The 16,003-nt window shown below is 36.2% G+C and overlaps 1 protein-coding gene across 8 annotated transcripts in view; it reads right to left on the reverse strand.

The window, feature by feature from the left end:
• Jade3 (jade family PHD finger 3) overlaps positions 1-16,003 on the reverse strand; it is a 201,796-nt gene that overhangs the window by 52,510 nt on the left and 133,283 nt on the right. For 4 of the 8 annotated variants that reach the window (XM_039099579.2, XM_039099577.2, XM_039099578.2 and 1 more), the window contains 3 exons: positions 7,883-7,960; positions 5,137-5,327; positions 169-380 (listed from right to left, as the gene is read on the reverse strand). In XM_039099579.2, coding sequence (XP_038955507.1) covers positions 169-380; positions 5,137-5,327; positions 7,883-7,960 — 481 coding nt within the window. The remainder of the gene's footprint in view (positions 1-168; positions 381-5,136; positions 5,328-7,882; positions 7,961-16,003) is intronic. The other 4 variants (XM_063279878.1, XM_063279879.1, XM_039099580.2 and 1 more) reach the window with 1 other exon arrangement.

Consider the following 16,003-nt stretch of genomic DNA (forward strand, 5'->3'; position numbering starts at 1 on the left):
AACAAAAAAATCTGATTGTTGATTAGGTAAGGGCACTTGAGCCAAGTCTCATAATCTGAGTTGAATCCCTGAGTCCCAATACTAAAAGAGCCAATGCCTAAACATTGTCTTCTGACTTTGACACTAATATTGATCTTGTATGAGAGGGTGTTCTCCATTTGCACTAACCTGATGCACACAGACGTTACATTTATCACAGAATACCATATCATTCCCTTCTTCACTGTCTGGAGACCGGCACACATCACAGATCACATCTTCATCATATTCTATTCCTAGCCCTTCCACTGTCTCAATAGCATGGTTCATATTTTCATGGCAGTGGCGTTCCAGAACTTCTATTGTCTTCTCCATAAGAGTCTCATCAATTGGGCCATAACCTGTACAGAAAAATATAAAATTGACAAAATAAGTCCTTGTTTGTCTTCTACTAAAACCCTAATCTATTTTCTTTTATTCTTTTAATCTATATCTTATTCTTTATAAGACTTTTATGAACAGCTGTAACTTTGAACTCTCTAATTTGTAGCTTATTAAAATCTCTTACTTCTTCGAAGACAGATAACATATTATTAGCAAATTAACTTTACTAAGCACACCTAATAATTATACTAGGAATTTTTCATATGATAATGTACTAATAGAAGAAAATTCTAGGTAAATATGCATATAAGACTATATATATATGAAATATTGTTTTTAAAACCTAATTTAAAAAAAATCCAATACCATTTTCAATGGCAAGTAGTACCAGAAACCTATTAGCATTCATAAAATTTAAGTCACTCATTTTTCCTTTGTTTACTTTTATTTTTTTCCTCATGTTCTATACTTAACCCAACTAAAAGTTCCAAACTGTTGATGCTGGTTAAAACTCAATTCTCCTAAGAGACCAGAAATTTCTGGGACAGTGTGTATAATTTTCAAAATTAGTCATCATAAATAACTTTCAAATCTGTATAAATACTTTTAATTTTTTTATCTACTCAGGCTTATTTTTCAGTCAAGACATGATACATATATGCATACAAACATTCATATATACATATACTTAGCTATACACACATATAAGTATATATTACATTAAGTGGGATAACCTGGTCTCAGAAAGGTAAGTAACATATTCTCACTAATATGTGGAACCTAGAGTTTAGTTTTAATATATTTATATTTGTATGTATAGAGGCCAGGAAAATAGAAACAGACCTGTAAAAGGAGAAAAAGAGAGGCGAGGCCTTAATTAAGAGAGGGGTGGGAAAGGTAAAAGAATGTATGTGATTTGCAAACAGAAGGGGGAAAGGGTTTAAGCAGGGATTGAAATGGGGAGATGAAGGACTGGGTACAGGGTCAACCAAAATTAAGTATGGATGAAAATGTAATAAATAAACTAGCTACCTTGTAAGCTAATTTTAAAAAGCAGAGTTATAGTGTCTAGTTATGAGAATTTGAATCCAAATTCCAACTTTATCTCATATTAGCTATGTAAACTTTGTTATCTTACTGTTCTTTTTTTTTTTTTTGCTTCTTTTTTTTTTTTTTCGGAGCTCGGGACCGAACCCAGGGCCTTGCGCTTCCTAGGCAAGCGCTCTACCACTGAGCTAAATCCCCAACCCCTCTTACTGTTCTTATCTATAAAATAAGAATACCAAATTATTACCTTGTAAGGATGGGATATTTGCTCATTGTTTAGTATGGTACCCAGTATATAGTCAGCATACACATTTAAAATTCTTTAATTTGAGCAAAAATGCTTAATTTAATATTATTTTTAAAAGTTTATTTTAAGCTCTGTGTAACTACAATATCATTCATTCTTAGGAAAAACTCGACATATGGTAAACCTCCTAAAAACCTCTTCTAAGGGGGCTAGAGAGATGGTTCAGTGGTGTAGAGAAGTTGTTTTTCCAGAGGACACAGGATCAAGTCCCAACACCTACATGGTAGCTCACAATGATTCACAACTCTAGTTCTAAGGAATTTGATGTCTTCTTCTGGCCTTCACAGACACCAGGCATGTATGTAGTACATACATAATGGCTGGTTTTATCTGGTATCTTGATACAAGCTAGAGTCATTAAAGAGAGGAAGCAAGCCAGTAAGCAGCATTTCTCCATGGCCTCTTCCTCAGCTCCTGTGTCTAGATTCCTGACTTGTTTGAGTTCCTGTCCTGACTTTCTTCAGTGATGAACAGTGAATAAATTCTTTCCTTACCAACTTGCTTTTATTATTATTGCTTTGCTGTGTTTCATCACAGCAATAGAAAACATAACTAAGACCGAGACAAAACTCTCATATACATAAGATAAAATGAATATATCTAAAAAACTTTAAAACTAAAGTTTAAAGAAAACAACTTATTTTTGAAATTTTGAGATTATAATATATTCACAACATTACTTGCTTCCCTTTTTTTCCTCCAAATCTTCTCATATACCCCTTCACATTCTCCTTTAAATTCATGATCTATTTTGTTTCATTAATTATTGTTTCATGCATGTGTGTTTGTGTGCACATGCGCATTTACTCAGCGCAACTTTGTATAATGAAACTTGTATGCATGTTTTCAGGGCTAATCATTTGTTATTGGCTAACTAGTCACAGTACTCGTACTTCTTTGTATAGGATTGAGTATGGCACAATAACCATAAGTGTATAGTAGTGGTATACATGACATGGAGGTAAGCAATAGCTCTCTATTTGAACTTAAGATTTAACAAGAGGGAACTATAAATAGTACTGGAAATTTAGCTAGTTACTCAGTGCAAACAAAGTCATGGATATTAAGGGAGAGCCTACAATCACTATTTTACTAAACCAGCACAATCTCTAACTACATTCTCAACATTTGTCCTTACACCCACAAATAAGTGTCATCTCCACACTTCATCAAGGAAACTTGTCTTTGAAACAGAGACCACTACAGAAAACCATAAGTAATCAAAAGGCAGAGTTATGGAGCCCAGCCTCAATGGATGTATATCTACAAAACATGTTCCAGAGGGAGCATAATGATTATAGGAACCAGAAGTCCAGAAAGTTTGCTGTGAGGCTGTGTCTTCTAGTGATGTCAGAAGCTATACCCATAAAATCTCACCAATATGACTGCCTAAAGATGAGCTGAACAAAGATGATACAAACAGATATGCTAAAGTAGAAAAAAGCCCATGAGGCCTCTCTCCTACACACACAAAATACCTCTTCTAAGATGGAATGAAATGTGGTATCCTGGATGGAATCCTACACCAGAAAAAGATCAGTAGGAAAAAGTGGAAAGCCCGATAAAGTCTAGAACATCAGTTAATGGTGATGGTACCTGTGCTGGTTTCTTCATTCTGGTAAATATATCATGGCAAAAAAACCATTAGAGAAATAGAATATATCTGAGGCAAACATTTGTATTTTCTGTACTATACTGAATATCCATTTTTTCTGTAAATCAAACTGTTCCATAATAAAAAAATAAAATCCTTATCCAAAGAATATTAATTGTAAAACATAAAACTTATAGGGTAGTTCTTAATCAAAAGAGGCACTGTGATTTATAATATGTATAGTTATGAATTCTATAGCATGTAAAACCACAAGCTGAGGTACTTTCATTAGGTTGTCATATTCTGCCTTTGCCCCTCCTCTTAGAGGGCAAATAAAGAGAAAACAGAATATACTAAGTTTTTAAGAGCCAAAACTAAGACTTAGTTGTTGGCAGAATAACCGTCATCACCATGTCAAAGAAGATTTAGTATAATTTTAACTTTTTACATGTATTCATATATAAGCTTTAACACAGAAAACTTATAACTGAGTTTAAAACTAAGAACTGCTTTGGAGATATTTTCCAGTTAATTCTGGGCAACAAAATTAGAAGCCATCCATTACAGGATGGTCAGAGTAACTTTGTCATTTTTAGTGGGTGCTGTTAAATGCTGTAGATAGACTTTTTCTCCAATATCTGGAAGACATACCTCAACCTTTGACCCTGCTCATTAATAAGAACGCTTTTTAGGACTAATCCAAGAACAAGTTTCAGTATCCTTTTCACCAGAAGTCTAATCAACCATTACCACACTAACATATAACATTATGAAACAACTTCATGAAATTTATGTGCTATCCATATGTGTACTGAATTAAGAGGAAGTCATTTAAATTTTATTAATAGATAAAATACTACTACTATATTTTATGCACTAGAATAAATGCCTCATTTAATAAAAAATAATAAATGAAAGGGTGGATAAGAAAGGAAAACAAGACAAAAGCAAGTTTTGTAGTGTTTTAACAACTTAAAGTGAGGTAACCCAGTTACAAAAGAACACACATAGAACGTACTCACTGATAAGTGGATATTAGCCCAAAAGCTCAGAATACACAAGATACAATTCACAGACCACATGAAGCTCAAGAAGAAGGAAGATGCTTTAGTCCTTCTTAGAAGGGGGAACAAAATACTCACAGGAGGAATTACAGGGACAAAGAGTGGAGCAGAGACTGAAGGAAAGGCCATCCAGACACTGCCCCACCTGGGGATCCATCCCATATGCAGACAACAAACCCAGTCACTATTGCTGTTGCCAAGAACTGCTTGCTGACAGGAGCCTGGTATAGTTGTCCCCTGAGAGGCTCTGCCAGAGCATGTCAATACAGAGGTGGATTAACCACTGGACTGAGAACAGGGACCCCAATGGAGGTGTTAGAAAAGGACTGAAGGAGCTGAAGTGGTTTGCAACCCCATAGGAAGAACAACAATGTCAACCAAACAGAACCACCTGCCCCCCATCAAGAGCTCCCAGGGACTAAATCACCAACCAAAGAGTACACATGGAGGGACCCATGACTCTAGCCTCATAAGTAGGAGAGGATTACATTGTCTGGCATCAATAGGAGAAGCCCTTGGTCCTGTGAAGGCTTATTTCCCCTAGTGTAGGAGAATGTCAGGGTGGTGATGTGGGAGTTGGTGGGCAAGAGGGAGAGCATCCTCATAGAAGCAGGGGGAGGGGGGTAGGGGAGGGGGGAACCTGGAAAAGGGATAACATTTGAAATGTAAATATATAAAGTATCTAATAAAAAAACCAAAACAACTTAAAAAAAAACACCAGTGAAGTCAAAGCACAACTTACTTATAAGAAAATAGCTTACCCATTTCTCCAAGGTCTTCATTGAGTTCCTGAAGCCAGAAGATGTCCATGTCATCTAGGTCATAGCGGCATGTAGATGCTGCTAGCTCCAGGGTATTGATATAGCCAGGTTCTGCAGACTCTGGGCTGGAGCAACGGATATATTTCCGGGGCCGGACAAAAAGAATCTCCTTTACTTTTTCAGATATAATCCTAGAGAAGCAATAGAAAACATTGGCAACAATCAACAAAATGACAGATTTCAGGTGCTGACAGGATAAGCCAAACCTTTGGTCATCCTGTGGAGCGCACTCTGCTTTGCTCTTTGGGAGATATGGCAGATCCCTTTTTAGAAACAAATGATTCTGCAAATTCAGTTTCATCATCTGCTGTGAACTTACTGAATGGTAATGATATGTGAACTTACTGAATGGTAATGATATGCTTCATTATGTGCTGTGAACTTAACTGAATGGTAATGATATGTGAACTTACTGAATGGTAATGATATGCTTCATTTACCTCCACGTATCTGAGATTCTACTACCATTTAGTCTAAGAAATGTTAATGTATTGTGTGTTCGTGCTCCAATAGTCACCAAGTATATTTAGAAGGAAAAAATCTGATAATAAGTATTCACAAAGGTAGCATTGTTTGCCTCGGCAAAACCCATGGTTTTCTTCCATAGATAGAATACCAGATAGTGCAGAGCACAGGTTTTAGATATACGCAAGCATGATTTTTTTTTTTGCCATTCATTTGTAAAGTGGTCTTCAAAAATTACTTAATTCAGATAAGGTTCAGCTTCGTTGCAAAATAAGTAGAGAAAACACTAAAAAATTATTAAAATAATACCAAACTGATAAGATTATTATGCTTATATGAAATAAAATATTCAGTATAGTATATGATAAAATCAGGTTTTGGTAACATTAGTGATTGCTGTATTCTTATTATTTTCATTATGCAACTGAGTTAAAACAAAGAGATCATATACTTGCACAAAACTCAAGGCACTTTCCAACATATATGAGAGCAGCTAGAGATCTGAGCCAGGGCAACATGATGGAATGAAGGATTCCTACTGTTCCATCACCTTTGCAGTGAGCTTGAACAAATCCATAGCACTCTTGATATTCAAAAACCCAAAGCAAGAAAACTAACCAAAGGAAAAAATAAAAAATTTTCATGGCAACAACTTATTCTATAATTGATGGATTAAATTACAGATGAGGCACCAGAAAAATACAGCCAGGAGAAAAATCTGGATTATTATTTCCTGGCAATTTTAAAGAACAAGGGGGGAAAGAGAGAGAGAGAGAGAGAGAGAGAGAGAGAGAGAGAGAGAGAGAGAGAGAGAGACTCTCTGACTGACTCATGTTATCATAAAATAATGAAAACTATCCCTCTGGAAGGATTTGAGAGTTAATTTAATTATAGAGTCATTATACATGTAGAAGGAATATCAAGCATATCAATACATCAATACATGTAATATATAGTTGATCATGTAAGTGTAGAGAGTAGATCTTTTCTTCTAAGCATTCTTCCCAAAGCCTATGATTCCAAATAATTAATTCAATAACTATATATTTATACATCTAAATTTTTATAAAATATGGAGACTTGAAGCCAAAGCAGTAGATATTTAAGGAAAATGCAGAAACATTAAGCATTAATTGAAGCTAAAATTTTGGGAAGTGTATCCAGAGGCCTGTTTCCAACTGAAAAGGATAAAATGTGCTCTCCAGAGACTTCAAGATCAAATATAATGCACTTCTTTGGTGTATGACCTTACAAGGCAATTACAGAACATTTTATTTTTCCCTAGGTATGCCTTTTTCTTAAAAAAAAAAAAAGGACTTTATAGCTAATGATTCATCTCAAGTACTTTAAATTATATAAGGAAAATGTACATTAGAAATTTTCTTAAATGAAGCTTATGTTTAAAAAAGCTTCTGGAAGAATACAAAGGAGAATATATTTATACCATCAGAGTAGGCAAAGGTATTTTAAATGAAACACAAATGTCATCAAACACAATAGGAAAAGACTGAAAAACACACATACCAAACTGGTTATTAAAAGAGAGAAAAAAGGCAATTCATGGGGTAGATGATATTTGCTACTAAAGATAAGTAACAAAGGGCTTAAACCTATAATGTATATTAAAATCTAACAAATCAATTTGGAAAAGAAAAACACTCCAATTAAAAACTAGGGTAAAGATTTAAGCCGACACTCTACAGATAAGGCTATTTTATGGCAAAGGAAGAATTTAAAGGTCCCAATCTCATTAGTTATCACAGATATTGCAATCATAATCACAGTTTTCTATTAAAATGGCTAATATTTAAAAGACTGACACCAAGCTAATCTATGAAGGCCTGAGTGATGGTAAGAAGCTGAAGCCAATAGACCTGCTATTATGCTGCTGTTGGCATAAGCTGATAAAAGCCACTTTGGCAGTAGATGTTATAAGGTATGTATTTGAAATGAACAGGTAGATGTCCTTTGACCTAACATATCTACTCCTAGGTATATACTTAGTAAAAATTCACAGACACAAAAGGTAAGTAAGGGTGAATGGATAAAAAAAAACTGTGGCATATTTATACAATGAAATATGATGTGAAAATGAACTACTACATGCAACAGCACGGATGGTCTCACAAAGCATAATGATGAACAAAACAATCCAGTCTCAAATGAATACATACTATAGGATTCTATTTATATGAAGTTCAAAAACTGGCAAAACTGTTACCTACGGTGAGGGAGGTCAGTTACTGGCAGGGAGCAGAAGAAAGGCTTCTGGGGTGTTGGTAATGTTCTATTTCTTGATCTGAGTGGCAGTTAAATGAATATGTTTAATTCATGAAAATTCATTCAGGTATACAATTATACATTCTATATTTTCTGAGTATACATCATATTTCAATGCAAAGTTTACCATAATGATTATTAGAATGGTGATATCATCTCAGTCACTTTCACTAACTATAATGAGCAAAAGTCTAAATCTGAGGATTGAAACAGTAACACAAAATCCAAGAAAACACATGGGTAAAAGGTCAAATTAATGCAAATTTACAAGGAGAAGTTGCTGAACTTGTAACATAGAAGATCTGTAAAAATGTTACTTTGGGATTTTATTTTATTTTGGATTTTGAGACAGGGTCTTACTATATATATAGCCCTGGCTATCCTGTAATTTGCTATGTAGATCATGTGCATCTCCAATTCACAGAGATCCTCCTGCCTCTGCTTCCTGAATACTGGAATTAAAGGTATGTGCTACCATGCCTAGAGGACTCTATTTTTTTGAGACAGGTTCTTGTTATGTTCCCTGCTTCAGCCTCCCAAGGGCTGGGATGACAGATGTGTTAGCATCGTTAGCTAAGGGTGTTTAGAAACCGATTCATTTACACACGCACGCACACACTCTAAAACATCTGATTATCAAAAGACACACTTAAGAGTGTCTTTTTGTTTTGTGTGTATTTGACTGCTACAGCTCTACAGAAGTAGTTTTCAACCTTTCTAATGCTGAGACCATTTAGTACAGTTCCATATGTGGTGACTACCAACCATAAAATTATTTAGTTGCTACTTATTAACTGTAATTTTGCTATTGTTATGAATCAAAAGTATCTGATATGTGACCTCTAAGGGGTCACAGGTTAAAAACCACTGCTTTAGAGGAAAGCCTGGGATAATCCTATGATTTTCTTCTGCAGACACTTATGAACCAGGTATAGAGACACTATCAATGGCATCCTATTACTGACCAAATCAGCTAATGTTCACAAACCTAGAGATCTAAGTCATTCTGTCAGGACAAGGTAAGCCTAGATTCCAATTCAGACCCTTTAATATAACTGAATGTTTCAGTAGCTTTCTAGGATGATGGGCTATTGTTAAAGGACCCACAACCATCGGTCTATGGAAAGGTTTATTTATGTGTTCTTCAGACATGTATGTCAGAGTGTTTGAAACACTACTAAGTCAGGTACAAGTAGACACTGCTGTGTCACTAAAGAGTCATTTAAAATGAAACTACTATTATTATTCTTTTCTGACCTAAGGTATCCCAAAGTGTCTTATTGACAGTGACCATTCAGGGACTTTTTAATTGATCTAGATATTTGGAAGTTAGAGATTAGGTTGTTTCCTAGTGTCTGCCTAGAATTTTTTGTGAACAGTAGAAACTATATAAACATCACAGTATTATACATCTTTTAAAAGCTTTGAAATGAGTATCTTAAAATTAGCTATTAACTAAGTCTCTTTAAAAATGTCTTTTTTTTCTTTGAGATACAGTCTCAACTCTGTAAACTCACCATGAAGCCTGGGCTATCCTTGAACTCAAGTTGATCCTTCTCTCTTTGCTTTCCAAGTGCTGGATTTATAGGAGTGAACCACAATCCCTGACTTCATAAATATATGTTTAGGTATATAGAGTCTTCCCAAATGCCCCTTGTTAATATTGTTACTTCGTGATAACCTTTTCTTCCAAAGTCCCTGTGACTTAGTATATGAGACAGTTCCATTTCTATGACATGACATTTTCCAAATTTCACATATTCTTTTACAACGTCTTCAAGTTTTGAAGATTATTTCTCCTCCCTTTCAATAGAAAGTAACTTATGATGGTTTGAACCAGGAGAGATAATATTATGAGCACTGCAAGCTGGGTCATAAAAAGGAGTGCAGCCTTCACCTAGCTGTCAGGAAGGAACAGGTACACTTCAGAGTCTTGTGTCTTGTGCCTGGAGTCTATAAGGAATCTGACTGTGCTGAGATTGCCAGACAGTGAAGGAGTCAAGCCAAATGTAATTCTCATGTTATGCCAGTCTAAGAAATCTGGTACATTTGTGAAAAGGCCTTTAAAAGGTTTCTAATTCAGATCTCCAGTCACTGTGTGGCGTTCAAACTTCAAGTCTAATTGCTCTGAGCTACTAAGTGTGGGGGCAATTTACTATAAACACTGAAACTTATAATGGAAACACTAGGGAACACCTTTAAACTTCAAATACCATAAACATGTATGAAAATGCTCTATATATTGTTCATGCATACTCAATTTTCATAATCAAAATCAAGACTAGTAGAATTCTGTAGCCTAAAATGGAAAGGGAAAGATGTGGAAAGTTATGGGGTAGGGGAAGTAGTTGGAGGTCCAGGAGGTCCAGATGCCCAAAAACTGCAGTGAAGTTAAGAGACAGACTTGTGTAGCCATGCATCGTTAAGGGGCAGGCATTTTCCTTTGAACTTAATACACAAAATCTACATGTATTTTGAAAGTAGATTCAGGATCTTCTGCATATAGAAATTAAATATGGGTTATAGGACAATAAACAGTAAAAGATGATTCCAAGAATGTCTCAAAAAATCTTTTTATCTCAGAATATTTACTATTGAGCCATCCTATATGTATGTATGTATGTATATGTCTATGTTGGTACTGAGAATTGAATTCAGAGCCTAGGCAAGGACTCTGCCACTATGATACTACTGCCCCAGCCCCCTTGGAGTATTCTTGATGAGTCATTTCTTATTGAAACCTATATATCTTGGGTATTATAAAACAAGAGACCTTATTTAAACCTTTAGTTTTGGCTGGCTTCCTAGAAAACAACTATGGTTGGTCATCAGAATTGGGGTAGAAGACACTGTCTTATTATTGCCAAAAAGTTGTAGTTGACTACTTACTTACTCTATATGGCAGGGATTTTCTGTTACTTTTGGGGTGTGACTGGAAGTTCTGGCTCCTACTAGACCTTTACTGATACCTCCCTTATTGAGATTAGTAAGAATGACCAAATGGCCTTCATTGGCATGACCAGGGAAGGAGGGATCATTATTATCAGGTAAAAATGAGAATATTGTTTCTCCATTAAGATTTCTGCTACAACCCTAGACAGGTTGAATTACCATTGCAGGGTTAAGATAAAGTCAGGCTCCTTACTGCATTTGTGCTAGAGAAGAGGATAGAATGACAGCCCAAAGTGTGCTTCATAAAGTTTGGCTGGAGATGAACAAACTATGAAAGATTTCTGACTTGATAGGCTGGCCCTTTCCCAGTCACTAGGAAGAGTAAGCCTTTTTTTTTAAAATCATTGCTGCCTGATGCTTCTTGGTTGTCACCTTTTCCAGAATCTGGAAGCAAAAAGAAAATTCAGGAAACACATGGCTGTCTTGTTTCAAAGGTGTGTATCAAGAACACTATATCCACCTTCTTTTGATCTTTTAAATAGGTTTGTGTTTTCAAGCTGCTTATGACTTAATTGTATTTAATGGGAGGGAAGTCATAGAAGTTTATCTACTTAACCTTTATACATATGAAAGCCTGGCCAAATGTTAACTTTAAATATTACAACAGAGAGAAAAGTATGAATATATACATAAGCATAAATTTGCCAACTTAGATGAAACAAAGCCTTTAAAGCACCAAAGAACTAAAAATCACCCAATATGAACAAGATAACTATGAAAGAATAAATTTAAAGATAAGAAACCAAACAATAAAAGAATAGCTTCTAGATTTGGCATATTTCAGTGGAGAAGTTTATCAAACATTTAAATAAGAACTGGGGTTACAGAGATGGCTCAGCAGTTAAAACAGTGTGTAACTGCTCTTGCAAAACACCCAAGTTTGCTTACTAGAATCCATCAGGCAGGGCAGCTCACTACCGCATGTTATTTTCAGTCAAAAGAGATCTGGTAACTCTGGCCTAAACAAGTACCTGCCTGCATGAACACATGCTCACACTCTTTCTCTCTCCCTCACATAATTAAAAATAATAAAAACAAATTTAAAAGAATGAACACCAATTTTATATAATCTCTTCTGAAAAAGGAGCAAATATTTCCTAATTTTCAAAATATAATTTTTCTTTTTGATATCATTTTTATTCTTCTCTCATATATTATATCCCAACCACAGTTTCCCCCTCCCTCTACTCCTCCCAGTCTCTTCCCTCCACCTTCCCCAATTCACTCCTCCCTGTTTTCCTTCAGAAAGGGCAGGCTCCCAGGAATATAAACCAAACAAGACATATCTTCAAGGTTGCTAATAAGACTAGGCATTTCCCCTTGTATGAGTGCTGGACAAGGCAACCCAGTAGGATGAAAAAGTTCCAAAAGCAGACAAAAGGGTCAGAGACAGCCCCATTCCCAGAGTTCTGAGTCCCATATGAAAACCAAGCTACACAACTGTAACATATGTGCAGAGGGCCTAGGTCAGACCCATGCAGGCTCCCTAGTTCAGTCTATGTGGCCCCCTGTGAGTTCAGGTTAGATGATTCTGTGGATGATGTTCTCATGGTATCTTTGTCCTCTCTGGCTTCTTCAAATCCTTCCTCTTTCTTTCTCTTTCACAGGATCCCCTAGGCTCCACCTAATGTTTGTCTGTGGATCTCTCTGCATCTGTTTATATCAGTTGCTAGGTGAAGCCTCTCTGATGACAATTAGGATATGCACCAATCTATGAGTACAGCAGAATATCATTAGGAGTCATTTCATTGCCTCTTACTTTTTTGGTTCTACTGTGGGTCTTTGAGCTCTCCAGCCTCTGGGACCTGGCCTTCATGGCAGTATCAGGAGTGGGCTCTGTCCCATGAGCTATTTCAGTCTCCTTCAAGGACTTGAAGTTGCTTGAAAGTATTTTAATGTCATTCATATATACATATACATATACATACAAATACACATAAATATATACACATAAAGGCCTTGGTGCTACATAGCCCATTAACACTCCAAGAATTATGGAAACACTGCAGTTGATGGTATTGATATTAAATTAGTATATTAAATATACTTTATGGAGGTGAGTTTAATTTGTGGGTTAAGTGGAAAATGTTTCATGTACTACTTTAAATATTGTATCTATCTGACAGTACTGCAAAAAATTTATATTGTTTAAGAAGTATAAATTTAGAGACTGACAGCTTCCTCTCACAGTTAGAGACACATACTGAATTGAAAGGATAGAGAGGAAAGAGACAGAGATCCTTGAATCTAATTTTTTGTTTCTTCTTTGAGTAACTAAGTAAGTAGTAACTAACTGTATAGCCACCCCACCCAATGACCACCAACCGCACAAAATGCCTATCAGGGACCTAGAATTTATATATCCTCTGAAAAGTTCCCAGAATTCCAAGTGTCAAACAATCAAAGAAAACATTTACAGCTGGCAAAACCACACCTCTGCTATAGCACAAGGTAAATTATAGTCAGCTTCTGCAGACAGTCCAAAGCAGGCAGCCCTATATCCCAAAACTTGGGCTTAAAACAAAAATGTATTTTTTCATATTTATTTATTTATTTTTCTTTTTTTAATTGGATTTTTTACATTTACATTTCAAGTGTTATTCCCTTTCCTGGTTTCCCCAGAAATAAGCCCCCCTATCTCATCTTGCTCCCCTTCTTATATAAGGGTGTTCCCCTCCCCATCCCCCAATTCCCCTACACTGGGGGTCCAATCTTGGCAGGACCAAGGGCCTCTCTTTCCAATGGTGCCCAAGAAGGCCATCCTCTGCTATATATGCAGCTGAAGTCATGGGTCAGTCTTTGGGTAGTGGTTTAGTCCCTGGAAGCTCTGGTTGGTTGGCGTTGTTGTTCTTATGAGGTTGCAAGACCCTTGAGCTCTTTCAATCCTTTCTCTAATTCCTCCAAAGGGGGTCCCATTCTCAGTTCAGTGGTTTGCTGCTGGCATTCACCTCTGTATTTGACAAACTCTGATGTGTCTCTCAGGAACATCTCATTTCTGGTTCCTATCAGCATGTACTTCTTAGTTTCATCAATCTTATCTAGTCTTGGTGGATATATATCTCACATGTGAAGCAGGCTCTGAATGGCCCTTCCTTCAGTCTGTGCTCCAAACTTTGCCTCCATATCCCCTCCTATAAATATTTTTGTTCCCCCTTTTAAGAAAGAGTGAAGCATCCGCATTTTGGTCATCCTTCTTCTTGAGGTTCATGTGGTCTGTGGATTGTATCTTGGGTAATTCGAGCTTTGGGCTAATATTCACTTATCTGTGAGTGCATTCCATGTGTGTTTTTCTGTGATTGGGTTACCTCACTAAGGATGATATTTTCCAGTTCCAACCATTTGCCTATGAATTTCATAAAGTCATTGTTTTTGATAGCTGAGTAGTATTCCATTGTGTACATGTATCACATTTTTTGTATCTATTCCTCTGTTGAAGGGCATCTGGGTTCTTTCCAGCTTCTGGATATTATAAATAAGGCTGCTATGAACATAGTGGAGCACGTGTCTTTGTGCTGTATTAAAGCATCTTTTGGGTATATGCCCAGGAGAGGTATATCTAGATCCACAGGTAGTGGAATGTCCAATTTTCTGAGGAACTTCCAGACTGATTTCCAGAATGGTTTTACCAGTCTGCAATCCCATCAAAAATGGAGGAGTGTTCCTCTTTCTCCACATCCTCGCCAGCATCTGCTGTCACCTGAGTTTTTGATCTTAGCCATTCTCACTGGTGTGAGGTGAAATCTCAGGGTTGTTTTGATTTGCATTTCCCTTATGACTAAAGATGTTGAACATTTCTTTAGGTGATTCTCAGCCATTCAGCATTCCTCAGCTTTGTTTAGCTCTGAACCCCATTTTTTAAAATAGGGTTATTTGTCTCCCTGCAGTCTAACTTCCTGAGTTCTTTGTATATTTTGGATATAAGCCCTCTATCAGTTGTAGGATTGGTAAAGATCTTTTCCCAATTTGTTGGTTGCCGTTTTATCCTAACAACAGTGTCCTTTGACTTACAGAAGCTTTGCAGTTTTATGAGATCCCATTTGTCGATTCTTGATCCTAGAGCATAATCCATTGATGTTTTCTTCAGGAAATTTTCCCCTTTACCTATGTCTTCATGTCTCTACCCCACTTTTTCTTCTATTAATTTCAGTGTATCTGGTTTTATTTGGAGATCTTTGACCCACTTGGACTTGAGCTTTGTACAAGGAGATGAGAATGGGTCAATTTGCATTCTTCTACCTGCTGACCTCCAGAAGAACCAGCACCATTTGTTGAAAATGCTGTCTTATTTCCACTGGATGGTTTTAGCTCCTTTGTAAAAGATCAAGTGACCATAGGTGTATGGGTTTATTTCTGGGTCTTCAATTCTATTCCATTGATCTACCTGCCTATCTCTGTATAAATACCATACAGTTTTTTTAAATCATGATTGCTCTGTAATACTGCTTGAGATCAGGGATGGTGTTTCATCCAGAAGTTAATTTATTGTTGAGAATAGTTTCGATATCATAGGTTTTTTTTTATTCCAAATTAATTTGCACATTGCTTTTTCTAATTTCATGAAGAATTGAGTTGGGATTTTGATGGGGATTGCATTGAAGAAAGAAATTAAAGAAAACCTCAGAAGATGGAAAGACCACCCAAGCTCATGGATTGGCAGGATTAATATAGTTAAAATGGCCATGTTGCCAAAAGCAATCTACAGATTAAATGCAATCCCCATCAAAATTCCAACTTAATTTTTCATAGAGTTAAAAAGAGCAATTTGAAAATTTATTTGGAATAACAAAAAACCCAGGATAGTGAAACTATATTCAACAATAAAAGAACTTCTGGGGGAATCACCATCCCTGACCTCAAGCAGTATTACAGAACAATAGTGATAAAACTGTATGGTATTGGTACAGAGATAGGCAGACAGATCAGTGGAACAGAATTGAAGACTCAGAAATGAACCCACATACCTCTGGTCACTTGATTTTTGACAAAGGAGCTAAAACCATCCAGTAGAAAAAAGACAAGCATTTTCAACAAATGGTGCTGGTTCAACTGGAGGTTAGCATGTAGAAGAATGTAAATCAACCTATTCTTATCACCCTGTACAAAGCTTAAG

The sequence above is a fragment of the Rattus norvegicus genome, chromosome X (assembly GCF_036323735.1).
Source record: "Rattus norvegicus strain BN/NHsdMcwi chromosome X, GRCr8, whole genome shotgun sequence".
Classification (NCBI taxonomy): Eukaryota; Metazoa; Chordata; class Mammalia; order Rodentia; family Muridae; genus Rattus; species Rattus norvegicus.